Source organism: Trematomus bernacchii, unplaced genomic scaffold, assembly GCF_902827165.1.
Source record: "Trematomus bernacchii unplaced genomic scaffold, fTreBer1.1, whole genome shotgun sequence".
Taxonomy (NCBI): Eukaryota; Metazoa; Chordata; class Actinopteri; order Perciformes; family Nototheniidae; genus Trematomus; species Trematomus bernacchii.
In genome coordinates, this window is record NW_022987966.1 from 3,748,073 (window position 1) to 3,771,268 (window position 23,196).

General features: G+C 41.4%; 1 protein-coding gene across 1 annotated transcript in view; it reads left to right on the plus strand.

Annotated features, from left to right (window-relative positions):
• The window catches only part of fat3a (FAT atypical cadherin 3a), a 105,969-nt gene that overhangs the window by 74,497 nt on the left and 8,276 nt on the right, over positions 1-23,196 (plus strand). The window contains 10 exon segments of the mRNA XM_034115808.1: positions 75-467; positions 5,965-6,179; positions 9,691-9,828; positions 12,726-12,869; positions 13,655-13,852; positions 14,841-15,642; positions 19,164-19,298; positions 19,578-19,732; positions 20,438-20,677; positions 22,083-22,329. Coding sequence (XP_033971699.1) covers positions 75-467; positions 5,965-6,179; positions 9,691-9,828; positions 12,726-12,869; positions 13,655-13,852; positions 14,841-15,642; positions 19,164-19,298; positions 19,578-19,732; positions 20,438-20,677; positions 22,083-22,329 — 2,667 coding nt within the window.

The window sequence follows — 23,196 nt, forward strand, 5'->3', positions numbered from 1 at the left end:
AAGCAAAAATCCCAAAAGCAGAATAGTCCCCCTTCAATTCTTACTGTACTGACATTCCTCCTCTGGCTCTGCAGCAGGTCCCGGTCGTATGGTGGCGTACTCCCTGTCTGAGTCTGCAGGAGGCTCCTTCTCTATCGATAAGTCCTCTGGCATTGTGGTCCTTGAACGCATTTTGGACCGGGAGGTTCAACCAGCCTATCAGATAGTAGTCCACGCGTCTGACCAGGGTTCACCACTGCCCCTCTCCTCATTGGTCAACGTCACCATCACTGTGCTGGACATCAACGACAACCCGCCTGTGTTTGAGCGCCGTGATCAGCTGGCAACAGTGCCCGAGGACGTGGGAGTGGGGACGGAGGTTCTGAGGGTCTACGCTGCCAGCAAGGACATCGGGACCAACGCTGAGATCACTTACAGTATCCGATCAGGCAACGAGCACGGGAAGTTCCACATCCACCCACTCACTGGTCAGTATGCTAAACATATCTCTGCAGTAGTAATCCCATTTTTGTTTATTCTTAATGTTCTTTTCCACATTTCACTGCTTTTTTCATATTGTCATGAACACTGCAATCTGTCCATTTTAGAATTGAAGAAAGTGAAATGGTCATTCACAAATGAGATTCATTCAAGTTGCTTATTAAACCTATGATTTATTAATCGTTGGGCGTTTAAGTCTAAATACAGTTTATTCTCTGTTTCCTGAAGTTTGATGCAAGCATCTGGGAATATTTGAAATAATGAAACTGGTTAAAGTCCAAGTGTGCAAGTATGTGGTGGTTTTAGAACTGTCTTTACTTCATCCAAAGCTTATCCTTTCAGTATTTTCAAAATAGAGATCCATGTGTTCATGACGCAAACTGCTAATCACTTCTCTGGGGTCACAAAGAACAGCTGTTGGCATCAGTCTTTAATTGTCAGATGACTTCAGGATCATAAAATACAGATTATATTAATGTCTCTGTTCGCGGCTTGTTTATGTGGATGATGTGGAAGTCATACCCAACCCATCAAACTGTAAGAACACTGAAGGAGTGTCAGTGTGATCTTCACGGGTAGCAGGTTTATGGCAGGGGTGTTAAAACTCAAATACACAGTGGGCCAAAATAAAAAAATGGGTACTAGTCGAGGGCCGGACTGAATGAACTTATTGCACATATTAAACCTGGAACTAACAAAGCTTAAATGATTGCCTATAAAAACAACATTAAACATTAAATAATCAGTTGCATTCATTTCTTATGGCTCTATCTGCAGCTTTTCCAGAGTCATTTCTTATGATTACATTTTTCCACAGGCCAACAACAGCTTCAACAAAACTATTTCCCTCAAAGAAAAAAACAAACATGCCCAAGAAAAAAAGTGCAGAAGGAAACATCCATGTAAACTCAGCTTGCTGCTCTGTGATGCTAGTTCAAGCCAGATACTTGGCATCTCATCTTGGGTGCAAGTTCATCAATGTTTGGGGTCAGGCTCTGAGCGGAGGAGATCCTCAGGATTGAGTGAAGGTGTGCGTGCAATATACCGGCGGGCCAGATCTAATAGTAATTAGAAATTATTATTAAATCCACCAAGGGCCTGATTTGGCCCCCGGGCCTTGAGTTTGACACATGTGCTCTATGGCAAAGAAAGAACCCCCACTTAAATCCTGGAGTTATTTTCAGTAAAATGGTTTATTGAACTACAAAACATATCGTACACTAACGAAAGGGCTAGCAAAAACTGTAGACCATCTTTCGATAGGATCAAATCGCCTTCTTCTGGCATCCTTCATCAGACCACACCCATCTTTCAACTCAGCCTTCATAGATTGGTGCAGGAATAATCCCTAAAAACCAATGAGTCAGCATTTTAGCACAGCCGGATTATCTGTCTCGGCGCATTTCCACCATGGCGCGGTTTAAGCGTGCCGTGCCGTGCCGGGCCCGTTTTTGGTTGCGTTTCCACTATGTCGTGATTTAATTGTAATACACGTTTCAAAATGATGCCGAAGTAACAACATACTGATACTGGTTAGTAAAAACCATGAATTAATGCTGTGACGAGTCTGCAGACAGACGGCAGGGGAAAAACCTTTTAAACTGCGCGTTGTCTAAATGGAGATTGGCTAAGCTAACGCAGTATATGCTCCGACCGTCCACACTCACAACAACGGCCTATACAGACATAAATAAACCAGCGACTGCACTCGCCATGACACAGGCAGTCTGTGGTTTGTACTTGTTTAACTTTTGTCTAGTTTCTGAACATATATGAGGAGCTGTGAGCTCTGAGGGCTAACAGCTAACGGCTGATGTTGGTTTTCTGGGGTTCTCTGAAGATCACGTCACGGCTCCGCTTACACTGCGTTACTATAGATACTACCCCAGTTCCTAAACTGTAATGGAAGCGCAGCATAAAGTGAGCCAGTCCTAACAAGGCATAACGAGGCCTAGCCATACCGAGCGAGGCCGAGCGAGGCTGTGTAGTGGAAATGCGCCATAAGTCGTTATGTTTTGTTTTACGAAATGAAATACGTAGAAAATACTTTTTTGATGCCCAATCTGGCCAGCGGCGTAACATGTTGGAGCCAATAGCCCACCTAGTTAAGACCATCCTCATGTTCCAGCTGGGCCACAGTAGTGGTGGTCAGAAACTCCTGTTCTTTAATATCCTTCGAGCCCTGTGCTGATAACTCTTCTAACCGATCACTGTTTCGTTGGTACTGATAATGTTCTAGGGTTTGGTTTAAATCCCTCGCTGCCTGTCTGGAAGCTTTCTATTGCTCCTCATTCAATGTTAATAAGAACTTCACTGAGCCATTTTGCCTTTCTCAAGTTGCCATGAGAAACACAGGCATTTCAGCTTTTTCGGTATTGGTTAGGAAGACTTTTCAGACTTCATTACTGGAATGATCTGCCAAAAGGAAGAGACAAAATGTGTTGATGACAAGTATCTTAAATCCGGTGGTGATCGCAGAGGGGGTTTGCGCTCATTAGAGTGCTGAGCGTCAAAGAATACTTGACTTTCTTGGGAGAGCAATGACAGGGTCTTTTTTTGTTTCTCATCTTGGATTTATATTTGACTTTAGCTTTCCCTTGAGAGATTTAATGTGAACAAGTCAATGCTTTAGTGTGCCCCACAACTCATAAAGGTCTGTCAGTTTCGCGAAAAAGAAAGTGGATCTTTATAGGTTTAATATTAATGTCATCTCTCTGCAGAGCGTATATCTTTTTTCTTTTGCCTTCGGCAGCTTTAACCTTTTTGCATCTTAACAGAAAGGAGAACTTCACTAAGATGTAAGATGTCATATTAAGTAAGGCCATAATGTCATTCAAGTTCAGCCTTAAACGTTTCAAACCTTTTCTAGGAATGTGTGAATTGGAATGAAACAAGTTGACTGTCTATTTTTGTATTCATGTAGCATAGGATCTCCAGTCCATGACTAACCATAGTTAGCTTCCACACTTATTAAGTTATCACCAAAACACCAGACAGCTTTTCTGTACAGAGAGCTGAATAATCTAAATGGTCTTTGTGCAAAACCAGGGTTAATCATGTACCTCTCTTTTAGAATAATACTGGGAAAAGGAGGCTGCTGGAAGTTCAGACTGATGTTGTATAATACAGAAGGTTTATTGAAAAGCTTGACAAAGAAAAACAGAAGATGAACAACACAAGCTAACACAAGAATGCATTAACATTGAATGCCACCATCAAATCTGCAAAAGTCTCCTTGCGTCTGCGTAACTGATTCTTACCCCTAGATTCCACCAGGTCCGTCTGCGCCGCGTTACGGCTGCGCCGCGGTTTTGGTCCGGCCTCCTCCGGCGTCATACCCTACCAGGCGCGTTTCAGAAGCCTTTCAGAAGCGGAGAGTCTTGCCTGCCGGCTCGCAGTTTTTGTTGATTTGGGCATATTTCCTGGACAGGCTACTTTGTACAGACAAAGTTAATAATAACTGTAATATTCCAGTTATAAACGACATGAATCAAAGATGTGTTGCTGTATTTTAGTGGTAAAAAAAATGCATTCATCATCATAATTATTCTATATGTATAATTTACACAGTGCCTGTAAACCGGAGGAGAACGCTGGCATTTCTCCTCCTACTTGAAAGACTACGGAGGGATAGGGTCTGCACAATTAGTTTGTGTGTGTGTATATATATAGGTCTATATAGCTCTGAACGTTCCACTTCCTGCCTGCCCGACCTTACGTTACGGCTGCGCCGCGACAAAAATAGGATTCGATCCTAATTTTAGAAAAGCCCTGCGCCGAGCCGCTTCTGGGACGCGTCTGAGCCGTAACGCGCCGCGTGTGGTGGAATAGCACCCGTTGACTAGAGTGGCCGCGATCACCTTGAGCACCGCGGCACAGCCGTAACGCGTCCGTAACGCGTCCGTAACGCGTCCGTAACGCGTCCGTAACGCGTCCGTAACGCGCCGCAGACGGACCCGGTGGAATCTAGGGGTAAGACTGGTCATAAACCTAACTACCTCTAATGAAACATGGCTAGATTAAAAAAAAACAAAAGCACAACTTAAAGATTGAGATACTCCAAAAGTAAAAAAGCGTTCTAACTGACTGGTTTTTGACTAACGTAGGAGCTGAGCCTAATACTTAACCTGTTAAGCCCCAAAGCCCTCCGTCGGCGGGTCTTTTTTTAATTTTTTTTTATTTTAATCTTTGGATGGAATGAATACCTATGGTGATAATGCAATGTAATACATCATTTTTATAGTCTGGTACCTGAAAAAGGTCAAATGGCACTGATGGAACCAGATGTACCCAAATGTGCCGAAAGCTTATTCCGCCTGGAACTTATTTTTGCTAAATCTCTCTAAAAAGGACAAATTTAACTTGTTTTGCCTCAATCTTGATACAGGGTACTTATTATATGTTATAGTTTGGATTCCTAAAGCTTTTAGTCTACCATCCCATCATTCAAGGGTGGTTTTCACTATAAGTAATGTTTTTTCTTTAGGCGGAGGTAAGAATTTACCTTTTTTTACTATGTTCCATCTGAATTTACTCTGACTGAGAAAAATCTATATTGATTCTGACACTTCTACATCCAACTCACATATGTAACCTTGCTTTGATAAAAGAAAGTATTCATATAACCCTTTTAGAAGTGAAGTTGTAGTCATTTGTTTTGGGCATGTCATTTTCGAGCCTGAAACCTGAAAAACAGGCTCGGGGCTTAACAGGTTAAGCTACCGAGGTGTTTTAACTCGCGGGAGTCACCATGTGAATAACATACCGTTTCTTGTGTGTCTTCAATGAAGAATCGGCAGGCTCATTTGCGGTTGTAGCATAATGCAATCCATTTATTTTCTCATCATGTATAGCATATCAGTTAAAGGGGCTCGATTAAGCTTTTTGGTGTCTTCCCTTTCCTATAGTGTTATACTGGATGGGTTTTTGTGCATGTAAATGGTCTGCAAAGGCTAAAATCCCAAAGTTCCTTCCAGAGGGAGTGTCTCTCCCAAACACTGCCACCCAGCCTGAAACGCGGGAATAGGGGGTTAAAAGCCATATGCCATACTGGGGTCAGACACAACAAATAATCTGATAGGACACTACTAGATACCTGTGCCTTAGGACATAGACCCCTCTGGCACACACAGGAAATGACAGACAATAGTGACAGATTGAACCTAAACATGACCCTTCATTAATATGGCTCTTCCATGGACGTCACAGCTGTTCTTATCTGCCTGGTGTAACCTAAGGTTAAATGCTTAAATGATTGCTAAGATGAATAGGACATTCTTTTATTGTAATAAATGTATAGAAATAAAATTAGTTTTAAAATGACTTAACTGTTTGAACCAGGACCTTCAGTATTTGGATGAAGTAGCTAGTGATAAATAAGGTGCATCAGATTTTGTAGTTACAGCTGTCAGAGACATGACATGACAACTAATGTTTTTTCACTAAAGCATCTTTCTGTGTCTTCTCTCTCCTCACCTTGCTCAGGTGCCATTTTAGTGGCCCAGCCTCTGGACTATGAGACCTGCAGGGACTACTTCCTGACCGTGGAGGCTCGTGATGGCGGCACACCACCGCTTAGCGCCATCACAACAGTGAACATAAACCTGACAGATGTCAACGACAACGCACCGATGTTCAGCCGTGAGCTGTACACTGCAGTGGTGTCTGAGGACGCTACCACCGGAGAGTCTGTGGTCCAGGTGGGTTCCAGTCCTGCATGCTTCCCTTTTCAGGTTATCTTTAGCATGTATTGGCGATATGTCCTGGAATATGATTGGAAATTCAGGAGGATACATTGTAACGTTTGAAAGGACCTTCTGACCTTTTCTTTAGCACCAATAAATAGTTCTCTTTTTGCAAAAGGAATATAAAACAGCTGAAAGGCTTTTGGCATCACATATAATATTGCATCACACTCTTGCAAAACAACGTTTCATTAACGTTTTCCATTTATGAGGTAGGTGCTTCCTTGAATGTGATAGAAAAATCAATTTTACAATCTCACATTCTGGAAATCCATCTTTCAATGTCCTCTCAAGTATTTTAAATGTTATTACAACTGGCGACTGGTTTCAAACTCATACTATAACATATTACTGTCATTAATTTTCACTGAATTCTACGTAGATTTTCAGTTTTGGTCACTTTACATTTTGGAGGATGGACATTTCCATATACACCTCTCCATGAGCTTTTCTCCTGCACCTTATGCAAATGAACACACAAGTCAGACGAGTGGTGGCGAAGTCCATAGGGACTTGGCTTGGCAAGACCAAGTGCTACCGAGGTGTCCCTGAGCAAGGCACCGTTCCCTACACTGCTCCCCGGGCGCCGTACATAATAATGGCAGCCCACTGCTCCTAACACTAGGATGGGTCAAATGCAGAGAAACCGTTTTGTTACTAGTACCTGTACAATACAAGTAAGAATGGCTTGTACAGTAGTAGCCTTGAAAAATGTGGCAACACTTGAAAGGGAATGTGTTTGTGTGTGCGAGCGCGCCTCTATATTCTCATGCTTTTTCAGTAGATGGTGGTGTACAGTGCATCAGGGTGGATGTCATGGCCTTCAAGATTGCTCCCTCTGAGAGTGAAATAATGGCTGTGTGGGGGGCTTTCATCAGCTCCACCACCTAGATGTTGGCAATTATTGAGTTGCTGACGTTAACTGGCCTCCGAGGGATTGATAGGATTTAGTGGTTCAAGCTTTTATTTGGTGAGCTTCACAGAGAGAACAGGTGGTGAGCATGCAGCCCTGAGACAATTTTCACTTGTTAAATAGACTCATACTTTTTACAGAAATTGCGGCTTTGCATATTTGCTTTGTTCCTATACAAGTGCAAACAAATAGAAAAGTCTATCCAATAGAGAAAGGTTGGTACTTGTCACAGGTCCAGAATATTTTTAAATGAACGTTCACCATAGACACTGCAGTTGTTAATACCATTCATTATTTTTAAATAGGTTTCATTTGGAAAGCAATGAGTTTATCGACTGATTATGTAAGGAAGAATGTGCAGTGAGTCGGTCATGAAAGCAACAAATCTTCCAACAGCTTGATCAATCGCTCATTACATGGCAACTCACTGAACCAATCAATAATTGGTTATAATAATAACATATTGATTTTAACATGATTTCATTGATTTAAAAATGAAAGCTTTGCTTCCGTTCAGAACAAATTATCGGTTCTATTGCATAGCAACCGCTGGAACTGTGATAGCAATAAAATGATGGCAGCACTGATCACATTTTTTCTGTAACTGTCCGAGCCTGTTTCCATTTCCTTTTCCATGAACCAGTGTTTGATCACTGCCAGAGCCCATACTGTGTCCCTTTAGTGATTACTTCCTGTTGGTTTCTTCTGCCGATGTCTCTGTCCTCATGCTCTCTGAGTCTGGGTTACTGTTCTCTGTTACTTATTGAACTGGGGATATTTCAGCCGTCATGAATCCAAAGGCTCATGCTTTCCACAAATATAAAAATGTTCAAATATTCAAAAAGTATTCCTTGGTGTTTTCTGATCGATTAACCAAAACGAACATGTTTTTTTGGCCAGAGCTGATGTTAAATTGACCGGACTTATTTCTGCAGATTAATATGACTGTACACGGTCCCTTGATCAGAGCGTCCTCAGCAATGCTCTGAAACTGAAAATGAGCAATGCCCAAACTGACCAATCAGAATCCAGTATTCAATTAAGCTGTGATATAAATAAAGGATAATGTGCATGCGGTCAACAATGGAAAAAGACTGGACTTCTTTCTGCAGATTGATATGACTGTACAGCAGCGGTGTGTTAGCAAGTATTAACAACCTCTGAAAGGTCCAAAATGAACCAATCAGAATTGAGTATTCAATTAAGCCGTGTAATATTAGGCAGGTGAACTGACCAGTTAAACATTTATATATATTATAATGATATAACTAATTTCTTAAAATGTGTTGTTTTTGCTTCTAAAAATTATCTGAGGTTTAGTTAAACATATTTTCTGTAACTGATACCTTGAAATGTATCGAAACTCACTTTGGTGCCAGCAGATTAATATTGTAAATTAATTAATTTAATTCAGATCATAGAAATACTTGTTTTTTTATCATAAATATATAGCAACTCTTACAGTTGTAGCTGTAAAATTAAAAAAGGACTAGTTCAGTTTTTTAAAAGCCGAATGTATGAGTCCTGAACATCACTACTGACCATTTCCCAAAGACTAGCTCAGTGTTTTTTATTTTATATGTATTTTCCCAGCATTCCTGGCAGCCAACAGACATATTTACTTCTGTTTGTGTCACGCCAATCAATTTACTTTATGATTACCAAAAATGTAGCATTGGCAAAAGAATAAAGGTGACTAAATGGATCAGACACTTCAACATGTTTCCTCTCCCTGTTATCTGGTTATCATAATGTTCGCACATGAATCACATCTGGATCATAATAAAACACAAGTCAACAGTGCAGAAGGTTTTGGAAAATTGCCAACTTTGAGTGAAACAACACAGTATTTTCAGAAAATGGGTTAAATCATCCATAATTAATGTAACAGAGCAGCTTCAATCGGCACTGAAATACACTTTAATATGTGTGAAATGTATCTAATCATGAATTGTAATAGGAATCATCAAAATGCACTGCTTATTTGTGAAGGCTATATTAATAAACCAATCTTCCAAAGCAAAGCAGCTGGTAAACTCTCTTTAAACTCTCGGAATACTGTGCAGCTGTTATCTGGCTAGTCTGATATATAATATGTAATGTATTACATTTTATGTGTACAAATATAGTCTTTTTTAACAGTTCAATCATGGAAAAATCCTTCAGAACAGAGAAGGCTAATATTTGATTAAAAGTGTTTTATCCAGCAGAGTACAGGGACAAATCGAAATGTTTGACTTACCCAGGCATATTGAAGTGTGTGTGTGTGTGTGTGTGTGTGTGTGTGTGTGTGTGTGTGTGTGTGTGTGTGTGTGTGTGTGTGTGTGTGGTGTGTGTGTGTGTGTGTGTGTGTGTGTGTGTGTGTGTGTGTGTGTGTGTGTGTGTGTGTGTGTGTGTGTGTGTGTGTGTGGTCATCATTTATGTAAGTATTTCCAAGGCACACCTTATGATCATGTACAAATGTTTCTGATGCGTGTGTGTGTGTGTGTGTGTGTGTGTGTGTGTGTGTGTGTGTGTGTGTGTGTGTGTGTGTGTGTGTGTGTGTGTTTTCAGCTGGTGGCAGAGGACGTTGACAGTCAGCTGAATGGAGCCATCCTTTACTCCATCATCAGTGGAGACCGAGACAACCAGTTCTTCATGGACCCGCTCCGTGGGGTCATCAAGGTCAACAAGCCACTGGACCGTGAGACAGTAAGGACACCAGACACACACAGAAACACACAGAAACACACAGAAACACATAGAAACACACACGCACTGTTTTGAAGCTCATTCTTAAAATAACTATGGAAAGGATTCACTCAGCATCACTACCTTAGCACTAAACCGACTCAACAGAATTAAAAGCTTCAAAAAACACCTAAATGCCATATATCTGTTGTTATGTAACTGTTTTTGCTCATACAGCTTGTTAACACCATAGTTTCTTTTGGCCTTTTTGCATGTTTTTTCCAGCATTTATTAGATGTAATCTGCAGCCGGAAAGCTGACAAGTCACTTCTTTTAATAGTAATAGGATGAGCAATTTGCTAGCCTTCTAATCAAATATGTATATTTATCAACCTGGAACTGGAACCACCAGAATTGAAGGTAGGCTATATGGAAATGATTGCATCGCTCCAGGATTAATGATCACACTTTTCATGGACTATTTCAGCTCCTAGCAAACTCAAAATCCACTCAAAATCTAGAAACTATTTAAACAGATTATTATCTCACGCCTCATGTTTCTGGTTAATTGCTACAGTCCTGATATTATGAGAGCTGCTGGATTATGATCTCCTATGGGCAGCCATCTTTTATTTATTGGGGAAACAGAGTTGAAATGGTGAGATAGAGGGGATGATGCGCGTCGTCAACGGTCCCGTGTGGGATCTGAACACCAGACTGAGCCCCAGTTAATGAACCACCAGCCTTAACTTAAGTAAAAGTAATACCACACTTTAGTAATACTCTGCATATTCTCATATGCAGGATAGCTACAGTGTAGTTTTGGCAATGTCCCAGGCTCTTCAATGCAACATAAATATTTATAAGACATATAACAGTTATATGTCTTATAACATTTATAAGACATATAACAGTTCTTCTTTTGCTTGAAGAAACAGCAATACAAATAAAATAAGTGTAATAAGTGCAAGAGAGTTTGCAAGTTACATATACGTTAACTATATGTAAAATAGCATAAGATAAGCTAAAACATAATGTATACCTGCAGTGGAATACAAAACTGCTTATTGTAAAAATAAAGTGGAGCTGTAAACAGATGAATGCTATAAACATATCAAGATCTCAGGAGTCTAGCAGTCTTGTGGCATGTGGAATAAAACTGTCCCTGAGTCTGGTGGTTTTCCACCACTGGCCATCAGCTCTACCTCAGTCAGCTATACGGCGGCCATCTTTAATGTAAAGAGGGAGCCTGCTGGCAGCTGATGGGCTCACTGGGAGATGTTCTGCTGTGAGACGGATCCCTGACCAGATGGCAACTAATCACTCTTCAACAGGAAGCGCATGCAGCAAGCAGCTCTGAATATGAGCTCTTTAATTTGCAGCAGGAAAAAAGATGGAAGGCACGAACCCCCCTGCTTGCCTTCCCCCACACCCCCCTCTCCTCTGAGCTGTTTCCCACTCTTTTTCTTTCTCCTTCATCTTTCCTCGTCTCCTTCTCCTCCACAAAACTTCAGAAATGTTCACATTGCTATCATAAAGTATTCAAGAGTGCAGCCCGTGAGCGCGCTCAGTAAGAGGGTGCAGGGAAGTGTGGGGGATCAAAGCTTTTGGCTGATGAAAGGGTGTTTGGGTTTATCACACAGAGAGCAGCAGCTTCCTCTGTGTGCAATGCTGATGTGTCCGTCCATGTGTGTGTGCATTACAACTTATATGGGTGTTTACATGTGGTCTCATTTCCATACTGTTTTTTCTTCTCCCCCTCTCTCTGTAAAGCAGGTCATAGTTGTTTACTAACGTTTTTTTCTCACATGTCTCAGGCAGCAGGATATTGTGTTGCTGCTGCCTTTGCATTTCTTCTTAGTGTGCTTCATTAGCTCTTTACTATAAAGCAATATGGAAAAATGGAAAAGATGTCCTTCTGCGAGTTTAGGGAACACTGAGCAGCATGCCAGGGTAACTAGGTGTGGGAACTTCTCAGCCTTCCTTCAGACAACCACATCGAAAAGCGCTTCTATAATATGAAAGCTTTGATCCAGTGAGTCATGTCAGAGCGCTTTGGAAGGATCAAAGGCAGCGAACCAATCAGGAAGCTTCCACTCTGCCACTCAGTCATTTTGTTTGACACTTAGCCAAGTGATTGTAGACTGGCAATGAAAAGTCATTTTTGATTAGCATCTGTTAATATTGCCTTATTTCAATCTGTGTTCTCTGTATCCTATTATCCCTGAGAAAATATAATCACTACTTTGGGCTAAATTGCACCTCTTTTTTTTCTGGAAACTTTCACAATCTAATCAGGCAAGTTAGAAAAACTAGCTGACCAAATGTCAGAGCTAACGGCTAATACGATTTTATAAGAACTGATAAATGAATTGGCAAAAAAGTGAAAAAAGGCCAAAAGTGGTGCTGGATTTGGCCTATTATAGGAACAGAGTGGCAACTTCAACCAAAGAAATTCAGTTTGGACCAATGTTTCAAGGGGTTAGGGCCTACATTTAAGATCCATAGTCAAAGAACATCATTAGGGCATGTTATCCACTTGAAAGGTCTAAAAGGAAGACTATAAGAAGATTTCATGAGAAGATTTCATGAGCACTGCAATACCTTTATATTTGAACAAACCTTTGCCTATCATCTAGTGCCACCCTGAGGACAAAATGTACATTTTCACCAGGCTGTAATAATAGTAGAATAATCTTCCTGTGGATGTTCAGCACTTTTTCAATGTGTTATGCAAGGAAAAAAACATCCACTTAGCCTTGGTGGGAATTTCCTCAAAAATGAGCAGAAACTGTGATGGTTGGTATATTTTAATCCAGTCCAGAAATCCGAACATTTCTTCAGTCTTACATGTGCTATGTTCATAATGTTATGATTTTTAGATATATTTATATCTGCCATTTTGTTTTTCCTTCTAGGTTCCCAGCTACTCGCTGGCCATCAGAGCTTTGGATAGTGGAATCCCCCCCATGTCCTCCACCGTGATGGTCAATATAGACATCTCTGACATCAATGACAACCTGCCCACCTTCTCCCCGGCCAACCTCACTACTGTCATACAGGTACACCGCCCCCTGACGTGATAATGACTTAAAGGGGCCCTATTATGCTCATTTGTAGGTTCATATTAGTATTTTGTGCCTCTACTGTGACATGTTTCCATGCTTTAATGTTCAAAAACCTCCTTATTTTTTTCTCATACTGCCTGTGCTGCAGCACCTCTTTTCACCCTCTGTCTGAAACCAGAGCCCAGTCTGCTCTGATTGGTTAGCTGGCCGGCTCTGTTAGGATTGATCAACCGCGTAGATATGTGTCGGAAATGTCCCGCCCCTTAGCGTACAATGAGTGCTAGCCAATAGAAGTGCAAGTCTAACATAGTGATGTCATGATGTTACAGAAGTAAACAAAAGAGTCCAGTTGAGGAGTTTCTCGCAGGGGAGAGAGGACTATGTGATTGTTGCCGTTCCAGACCATTTACATGCATAAATACCTATATAACACACTAAAGGGAGGAAAAAAGGGTCTCTTTAAGTTACAGCTTTTAATTAAAAAAAGGGTTGGTTTTCCTGGACAATCATTGGGTAAAGTGCAGGCCATGCCTTTAGGATTTCCTGAGGGGACTGATTAAAGATCTCTACAGGGATAGGCTGGCTAAATTCCCAATCCCAATGTTTCAGTTATATGTCCAGGAGCTCAAATCTATGGCTTTTTCAAAGAACTGAAAATGAAATGACTATTCAGTTCTCTATAAAAAAACATCATCATATTTAAACAATCATCATAATGTGATCATGCATAATATATACCCAAACAGGTCGGTTTTCTAATACTGTGTTCCCTCCACCAGGAAAACAAGCCAATCAGCACCAGCATATTGCAGCTGTCCGTCATCGATCAGGACTCCTCCCACAATGGCCCGCCCTTCGACTTCCGCATCCTGTCAGGAAACGAAGGCGGGGAGTTCGTGCTGGAGAAAGATGGAACGCTGTTGGCCAACCAAGTGTTCAGGAGGGACCTGGCAACGGAATACGCTATTCTGATTCAGGTGGAGACAAACTGCTGTTTAATGGTGGATTTAGAATAAGAGGATAGCTTTTTAGCCTCTCAAATACAGTGTAGTCACTAGTCACTAATCCTAACACCTGTGTTTCACCTACAGTATAAGCATTGAAATAATAGACACACTGGTCCGTCAGTTTAGAAAAAGACTTCAGTCATGGTTGGTTGAGGAGCTTCTTCAGACCTTCTTTGGTTATAATAGTAGTAATAACTTAAATAATCTACTCAAGCAATATTAAAATCTATGCTGCATTCAATTAAATTACTATTAAATTGACTGCGCACTTAACAGAGTAAATTTAACTTGTCAACCCGCCTCTGCAAATGAGTGCTGTGATCTGCGTTAATGCACTTCCTAACTTTGTGAATGTGATGAGACGAGTGATGTTAGCACTGTCTCACAGCAAGAGCTTTCGAATCCTGCGTTGGATTTTTATTTAAATGCTCCGGAGTCCAAAGGCATGCAGGTTAGGTTTATTGCTGTCTCTTGTAGGTGTGAATGTGAGCGTGACAGATTGTCTCTATGTGTAAACTGATTGTTTAGTTACCTGTCCAGCAGTGGCCTTTTGCCCAATAGAGTGCCACAGTGACGCGTCCTAAAACCCGGAAGTAAGCTGCGCATGGGTTCCTTCGACAAAAAAGCAATGCAATTTCTCCATAGGATTTTGGAAAATAGCTGGAAATAAGGTCTGTGGTTGACACACATTTAAGAGACGGATCACGTTTTGTTCAGTCGGATAATCTCCACATGTCTACCCTACTTTTATAATTTTCTAATCATAAATCTAATCGATAGATTTATGATCGATAGGATTGGCTGCTTGTAAAGAATAAGTGGTTACATGTAGTATATCAATGTGCAGAATGTAGAGAAAAGATGTCAACAAATAGACATGTTACCAAGACATTGTACTGTTTTTGATTCATTTCCTTATCTAATTTTCTTTTCTGTCCCTGGTTGTCCCTCCTCTCAGGTGACGGACTCGGGGAAGCCCCGCCTCTCCTCCTCCTCCATGCTGAAGGTCAGGGTGATTGAGGAGAGTCTTCACCGGCCAGTTGCGTTGCCCCTGGAAGTTCATATCGTCACTATGGAGGACGAGTTTCCTGGCGGTGTGATTGGCCAGCTGCACGCCACCGACGCTGACCCTTACGATGCGCTGACCTTTGGCCACGCCCCCCCAGCCCAGCGCAGTCTCTTCAAGATCAGTCCTCGTGACGGCAAGATCATCGCCCTGGGGGGCTTGGATGCAGGCAGGTACTCCCTCAATGCCAGCGTTAGTGACGGCCGCTTCGCTGTGCCTGTGCCCGTGAGCGTGCACGTGGAGCAGGCGACACCAGAGATGCTGCGTGAGGCGGTGACCGTGCGCTTTGAGAGTGTGTCACCACAGGACTTTGTGGCGCTGCACCTGAAGAGCGTGCTGAAGGTTCTGCAGCAGGCCGCCGCCTCGCAGCAGCAGGACAAGCTACACCTGCTCAGCCTGCAGCCTGTCGGGGGGACCCAACAACTGGACATGCTTGTTGCTGTGGAAACAGAAGCAGGCGGGTACTACAAGGCAGCTTACCTCACCCAGAAACTCAGTGCCTCACGTCGGCAGCTGGAGGAGGTCCTCAGAGTGTCGGCTATCCTGGATAAGAACTGCTCGGGCCTGGAGTGTCGCGGCGCGCAGTGCGAACAGACCATCATCCTGGACTCACACAACCTGGCTACATACAGCACGCCGCGGGTCAGCTTCGTTTCACCACGCTTCCATCGGACTTCACGCTGCACCTGCAATGGTAAGTGATTTAATGTGGAAATTGTGTCCAGGTGTCAAATTCTAATTCTGTAAGTTGTTCAAAAAGTAGGAAAATCCTGCCTGGAGCAGAGCCTCAACAGTCTGTTGTTTGGCTTCCAACATTATTTCCCATTAGCCCTTTGCAGGCTAAATGTTGCAGCCTTAACAGAAGAGGCAAGGTCATGGGTTGCAGGACACAGAGAGTGTGATTACTGACTGTGGCAGGTGTCAGGACAGTGGTAGCGGCAGCAGTCATCTAACACCCGTCAACAAACTACTGAGCTAAATGCCACTTCAATCAAGACACTGTTCTCTCAACTAGACTCGCTGTCAACTAGAATGGGGCCACATTTCCTGTGCATGGTTTGCTGTTCCACTGTTTGATGGATATTGAAAAGTCACTTTATCCTTTTTGTTTTTCATTCATTTAAATAATTATTTCAACCATAGAGGTTATGATTTTGCCCGTTTAAAACAAAAAAGGAACAGCAATACCTACTTAGCTGATTAGCTTTCTGTAATAGCAGCAGGACAGAGAAGACAGAACGAAGACAGTAGAGGTTAGGCCTAAAATCTGGGGGAAATACTTTAGAAGTGAGCATTGCTGTAAGTAATTGTTTTTAGCCTCATTGATATCATTACATTTGCTACAGTTTCGATTTTGTATACCAAATGCAGTGGTGATTTCACAGTGAGCTATTAGAATATGTCGTGCTTTAGGTTTATAGAATGATCATTGCAAGGCATTACGTTTTAAAAAGTACAGGGGCTAGCCCAACGTGAATACAAAGCAGTGCAATCAGCATAATATCAGATGGTCCATACCACACAACCCCGTCTCACGGCATTTCGTGTTATAGTCACAACATTTAATCTATTGATTCGTGTTCACCAACACGATTTTCCCCTTTTTTTCGTGTCACACAGAACGATTTTAAAAGCAATGTATTTCTATTGGTAGTGTGTTTCCTGCCTGCACCACGTCTTTTTGTCCGGTCGGGTCTTGAAAGACCAGAAGCTGTGTGGTTCATAAAACCATTTTCTTACTCAATATCAACCCACGATTATTGTTTTTATTTTAAATCGTATAATGTCTGACTTTTTTTGCCGTCCGCGAGGAAAATAAATGGGGCTCAGAGCCTCAGAATACTGAAATCTGTATTTTTTCAATCTTTCTTTCCTTCTAATTTGTTATTCTTTTCTAAATAACACACTGTTATTTACTCAACAATAACACACAATTATCCTTGTTTTTATTTATTTGTTCAATTCTATAATCTCTGGCTTTTTTGGCGTCCGTCAGGAACTGAATTTCAAAATAAAATAACCGGAAACAGATACACACCCACTGAACTGATTACCCAAGATCCTCAGCTATGGTTTAAGCTCGGTGATTGGATTGTTTAGTGCAAAGTTAATACACGTTGGGATATGGTGTTAATGCGATATGAAATCCGAAAAACATTTAAAAGAAAATAATACTTTAATCCGAGTGTGCTTGCTTTTGCCGTTCGAGTCCAGTTTTGGATAATCTGCCGTGGTTTCGTTCCATTTCAAAGAGCTGTCTGACGCTCGGCGTAACCTTGGCACACTGCCACTCCAACATCCAATCCCAGAGCTTGAAGATTAATCACAGGGTTTTTCAAGCAAAGGGACTGTAGTCCCAAACGATAGCTGAGGATTATGGGTAGTGTAGTGTCTTCGGCCATCCTAAACTCCGAAATGTTTTTTGGATTTCATATCGCATTAACACCATATCCCAACGTGCATTGCGGCTAAAACATCCAATCACCGAGCTTCAACCATAGCTGAGGATCTTGGGTAATCAGTTCAGTGGGTGAGTATCACAATGATGCTCGAAATGTCCCATAGGCGTACGTCTGTTTCCAGTTATTTTATTTTGAAATTCAGTTCCTGACAGACGCCAAAAAATCCAGAGATTATGGAATTAAACAAATAAATAAAAACAAGGATAATTGTGTGTTATTGTTGAGTAAATAACAGTGTGTTATTTAGAAAAGAATAACAAATTAGAAGGAAAGAAAGATTGAGAAAATACAGATTTCAGTATTCTGAGGCTCTGAGCCCCATTTATTTTCCTCGCGGACGGCAAAAAAAGTCCGACATTATACGATTAAAATAAAAACAATAATCGTGGCTTGATATTGAGTTAGAAAATGTTTTTACGAACCACACAGCTTCTGGTCTTCCAAGACCCGACCGGACAAAAAGACGTGGTGCAGGCAGGAAACACACTACCAATAGAAATACATTGCTTTTAAAATCGTTCTGTGTGACACGAAAAAAAGGGGAAAATCGTGTTGGTGAACACGAATCAATAGATTAAATGTCGAGACTATAACACGAAATGCCGTGAGACTGGGTTGTACCACATCTGCAGGTGCTTTGGATGACTACATAGTTAAAAGTTAGTTAAGCTTCCTCAGGCTGCATACAAAGAGCTACGAACAGGCCTTTCTCTGCAAAGGAAAAGCTCATAAACAGCACCCTTTAGGGAGTCTTTGGTGAAAGACAATCATCATGTGACTGATGGGCATAGCCAAGCTAGCGCTAATGCTAGCAAGCTACACCCTGCTCTGATTGCCTTCTTACACTACAAGTACCAGCATTGTTATAAGGATACAAAAAGCATTAAAGAGTTTCAAAGTTGCTAAGTTGTCTCTGAACGGTAGGGTGGGCTGTTTTTTACCAGAATCAGAGGTGACTGTAAAGCCTCCTGGTTGTCAGGGTCAGAGTCAGGCATTCGGCTGAAGAACATACACACTTTATACACACTTTATGCCTTAAGATGTTAGATTGTATGTTTATATTTACATTATCCCTTGACTCGAATTAGGAAAAGCGGTAGACATGAAACTTGGCATGTTTTCTATGCGGCACAATGTGTAACCCAAGCGTCCTTTCATGGGTCAAGTTGCGTATCAGGTGTTATGTAATTGCATTTTCTGCATGAATTCCACTTGTAATATAAGCATATGTCACTTAAAAGGGCCATGACATTTTCCTCCAAGTATAATTATGTAATAGGGTATTGCAAATAGTAATGACATGGTAATGATTGAATTATAGTTGTAATATAGTTATAGCCACAACATATGTATCATGTCATTCCAGGATAAGAAACATTTCACCTCTCACATTCAGTGCTCTAATTTGTATATTTGCACATAATACAGAAAAGGGTTTGACACCATATGAGTCACTGACACTCAAACATAGAACATAGAAAGAAAAGGGATTTGGAAATCCGCAAAAGGATAACTAATGTGTTTAAACTGACTGCCTGATGGATATACCTTAAATAATGCTTTCAGTTATGGAAATGGTTCACATATAACATTCATCTCAGTTTGTAATTCCATTTGTTCATGAGCGCTGATTTTAAGATCACCATCAAACATTTTAAATAGAAAACTATACATTTATTTTATATATATATTCTATTCCTCATTGTAGTCTGATGAGTGTGTTTTCTATCTTTCCTTGTGTGTGTGTGTGCAGATGCCAGCTGTGCCGTTCTGTCAGAACAGTGTGAGGAGCAGCCGTGTCCTGCAGACATGCAGTGTGTTTCAGTGGAGGCCACCAGAGGGCGCTACGCATGCCAGTGTCCACCGGGCAAACTGGGGGAGTGTGCAGGTGTGTGTGTTTGAGAGAAAAAAAGGGACTAAACACCTATAATCCTCTAGTCTATGTTGATGTTTTTGATGTATAACACAATGTCATGTATATATACTTGTGCATAGCTCTGGAATGTCATTGATTAATCTGTGTGTGTGTGTGTGTGTGTGTGTGTGTGTGTGTGTGTGTGTGTGTGTGTGTGTGTGTGTGTGTGTGTGTGTGTGTGTGTGTGTGTGTGTGTGTGTGTGTGTGTGTGTGTGTGTGTGTGTGTGTGTGTGTGTGTGTGTGTGGGTACAGGCCATTCGTCTCTAAGTTTCTCAGGTAACAGCTACATCAAGTACAGACTGGCTGAACGGCTGCAGACGGAACTGAAGCTCAGCCTCCGGATCAGAACTCTGCAGAGCAAAGGAATCATCATGTACACACACACTGAGCCCTGCACCGTGCTCAAGGTACATACTCCAAAACACACACACAAACACACACACAAACACACACACACACACACACACACACACACACACACACACACACATACAAACAACAAGGTGTTGGTCTATGCTCTGGCAGACACTTTTTTTTAAACACAACCCGATTTAAGGAGATCAAGGAAAACATCTTTGAATTTGTTGGTACTGTATGCACCTTGATAACACTAATATATTTGTAATCAAGTTAAATTATAATAATTATTAGGAAAACATTTTAGTTAGACAGTTGTTCTAACTGTTTAAGAATTTGAAGATAATTATTTGTATCCATATTATGATAATTTCTTCTTTGGTGTTGTATTAATCAGACATTTCTGTTATTTTTCACACACTCTAGTCACTAGAGAAAAATAACAGAAATGATACACTAGAGTCTAGTGTATCATTGCTAGTTAGTATCAAATATACACTTTCCATGAAAATGATCCTAACAAGGGATTGGAACTGTTTGTAGAGTTTGATAGAAGATGGTTTTCATTTAGTGTGTTGCCTGATTAGATATTATTTCCAATATTAATGTGTGTGTGTGTGTGTGTGTGTGTGTGTGTGTGTGTGTGTGTGTGTGTGTGTGTGTGTGTGTGTGTGTGTGTGTGTGTGTGTGTGTGTGTGTGTGTGTGTGTGTGTGTGTGTGTGTGTGTGTGTGTACGTGTACGTGTGTGTGGACAGTTGGAGGAGGGGAAGCTGTGGTTCCAGCTGGCCTGTGGTGAAGGTGGAGGTGGTGACAGTGCTGACATGTTGGGTATCTCCGGTCGTCGTATCAACGATGGCAGCTGGCACACGGTGGCGCTGGAGCTCAATCGTAACTTCAGCAGCCTGGCCCTGGACGACAGCTACGTTGAGCGGCGCCGCGGACCGCCATTCATACAACCATTGGCTCCGGACAGAACCATCTACTTCGGAGCAATGGTCAGTCCATAAGTTATCTGGAGGGGTTAAATGATAACACAATGGCAGCCATGTTAGGGCTCCTCAGATTAATGTTTAACATGTTTCTTTACTATCGCGCTGCCTTATATGACCTGCATCCGGGTTTAAAGAATGCTAGCTAAAAATTGAATGTAGTTTTTCTAAAATGCCCATATATTTGTGATGAATGTTTGTGAAATGCTACACTGCACACAGTCTATTCCAATGTGTCATGTTAGTTATGGGTGCAAAACAATATAGTGGTGCGGGAATGAGTTCTTAAACCCGGAAATGAGTTAGCATTTGACTACTTCTGGTTTCCTTCTTCGAAGTCTATTATTTTTTAACGTGTTTTTGGTTAGAAATAGGCTCTGTGCTAAACACAAGCTTAAGAGTTTATCATGTGTTGTTCTAAAATACATCAGTAAAGACCCAACTTGTGAATGCCTTAAGCTTGTGTCATAAAAACAGCAGTTCCTAATAAGTTACTAGGTACCTGCACTTCTGAGTGGAATCTAAGATTTCTGAATTTAGAATCAGAATCAGAAACGGGTTTATTGCCAGGTAGGTTCACACATACGAGGAATTTGACTTGATGTCATAAAATATAAAACAAAGAATCTCCATATAAAACAAGAAATCTAATATAAAACAAAAAATCTTTAAGGACACTGTAATAAAATATAGTTAAATAGCAATAAAATAAAGCAGTAATTCCCCATGTTTAAATCTGACTACTGTTAGTGCAATTAATGGCTTACCAACTTTAAATGTTAACAGAGAGAGAGAGAGAGATCAATAAAACACAAACACACATATGGTTGAGATTAATTATTATTCAGTTGCGCAACAACAATAATAATATTGGAGTACATCACCTTCTGCCACAGCAGCCAATCGTGGAAATGCCCCACGAGTACAACAGACAGCAGATATAGGTTTTCTAAATGATGCACCCACATTTTCCTAAACATGTTTAACGCACGAACATAGATTAGTTGATATGTTAATATGTTCCAGATGTCAAAAGGTCATCATCTCATGACGTCTTTAGGAGTAATTCATATCTTATCAGGATATGAATTTCCCAATTAACAAACTATATATACGTTTGCACATGACCACATAACATTTTCCTTACATGAACTAACAAACTAACTGTATTATAAAATCTAATCAGCGCCTTTGTACTTCCTCTGACATTGGGTCAATTTACTTAACGTGGGTACATCTGCTGATAATTGCGGCAATGGAGCCTCTCTGACCTGTGTTACCTTAATAAATAAGCGAGAAATACGCTGTATAAGGAATCTGCCATAACACTACTCTTAGGAAAAAACATAAATATTGACTTCTTCCTGTCTTTGTAAGTTCATATAGTAATTTCTGCCCCTTCTCTCCTCAGGTGCAGCACCCTAACTCTCGCAGCCTGGTGGACTCACAGAAGGACCCGCGGGTGCTCGAAGGCTTCCAGGGCTGCCTGGACTCGGTCACGCTGAACAACAACGAGCTGCCGCTGCAGAACAAACGCTCTCGATACGCAGAGGTGGTGGGACTGACAGAGCTGAAGCTGGGCTGCATCCTTTACCCTGACGCCTGCCTGCAGCAGCCCTGTCGCAACGGAGCAACCTGCACCAGCCTGCCTTCCGGTGGTGAGTAACAGGAAGTGCAGCTAACTCACACTGGAGGTCCTGAAAGGGATAAAAACTGTTCAGTGAATTGAAAATACTTGGTTGATGTCACTTAGAGATGTCTTAGCCCTTAGCATATCCTGTACAATGTGTTGGAGCAGTAGCCAATAGAAGCATGAGTGTTACATAGTGATGTCACTATGTTACAGGAGTAAACAAAGGAGTCCAATAGAGGCATTTCAGGCTCTGGCATGGATTTTAGCCTTTGCAGACCATTTACAGGCACAACAACACTATATAACACACTACAGAGAAGGGAAAACCCCAAAAAGCATATTAAGTTGCACTTTTTAGTTTAAAAAAGGTTTGCTTTACTGGACAATGGTTGTGTGCTAAACTATATAACACACTAAGGGAAAGGGGAAACCCAAAAGCTTTAAATAATCATTTGGGACTCAAATAATGAACCAAGATTCAAGAGATATTCGTGAAATAGTTGCTGACGGTTGAAATACCCACAACCTTGAGGGTGAAGTGAATGCACCAGCTTCTGTGTTAGCAGAGTGTGTGTGATGGTGCGAGGCTACAGAACCATTAGGCTTCACTGAACACAGCTGTAAGACCTTCCTCACGCAACATGTTACTCATTTACACCATAATGAGCAAAGCATCCTGGGAATTGTCGCAGCCCACTGTTGTCATTTACACAGCGCTGTGGAAAGGTTAGTGTGTGTCTCTGGTGTATTGTGTACACACAATAAAAATGCAAATTCCCCAGCGTATTCTCGTGTGTATTGGTGATTTGTGTGTGTGTGTGTGTGTGTGTGTGTGTGTGTGTGTGTGTGTGTGTGTGTGTGTGTGTGTGTGTGTGTGTGTGTGTGTGTGTGT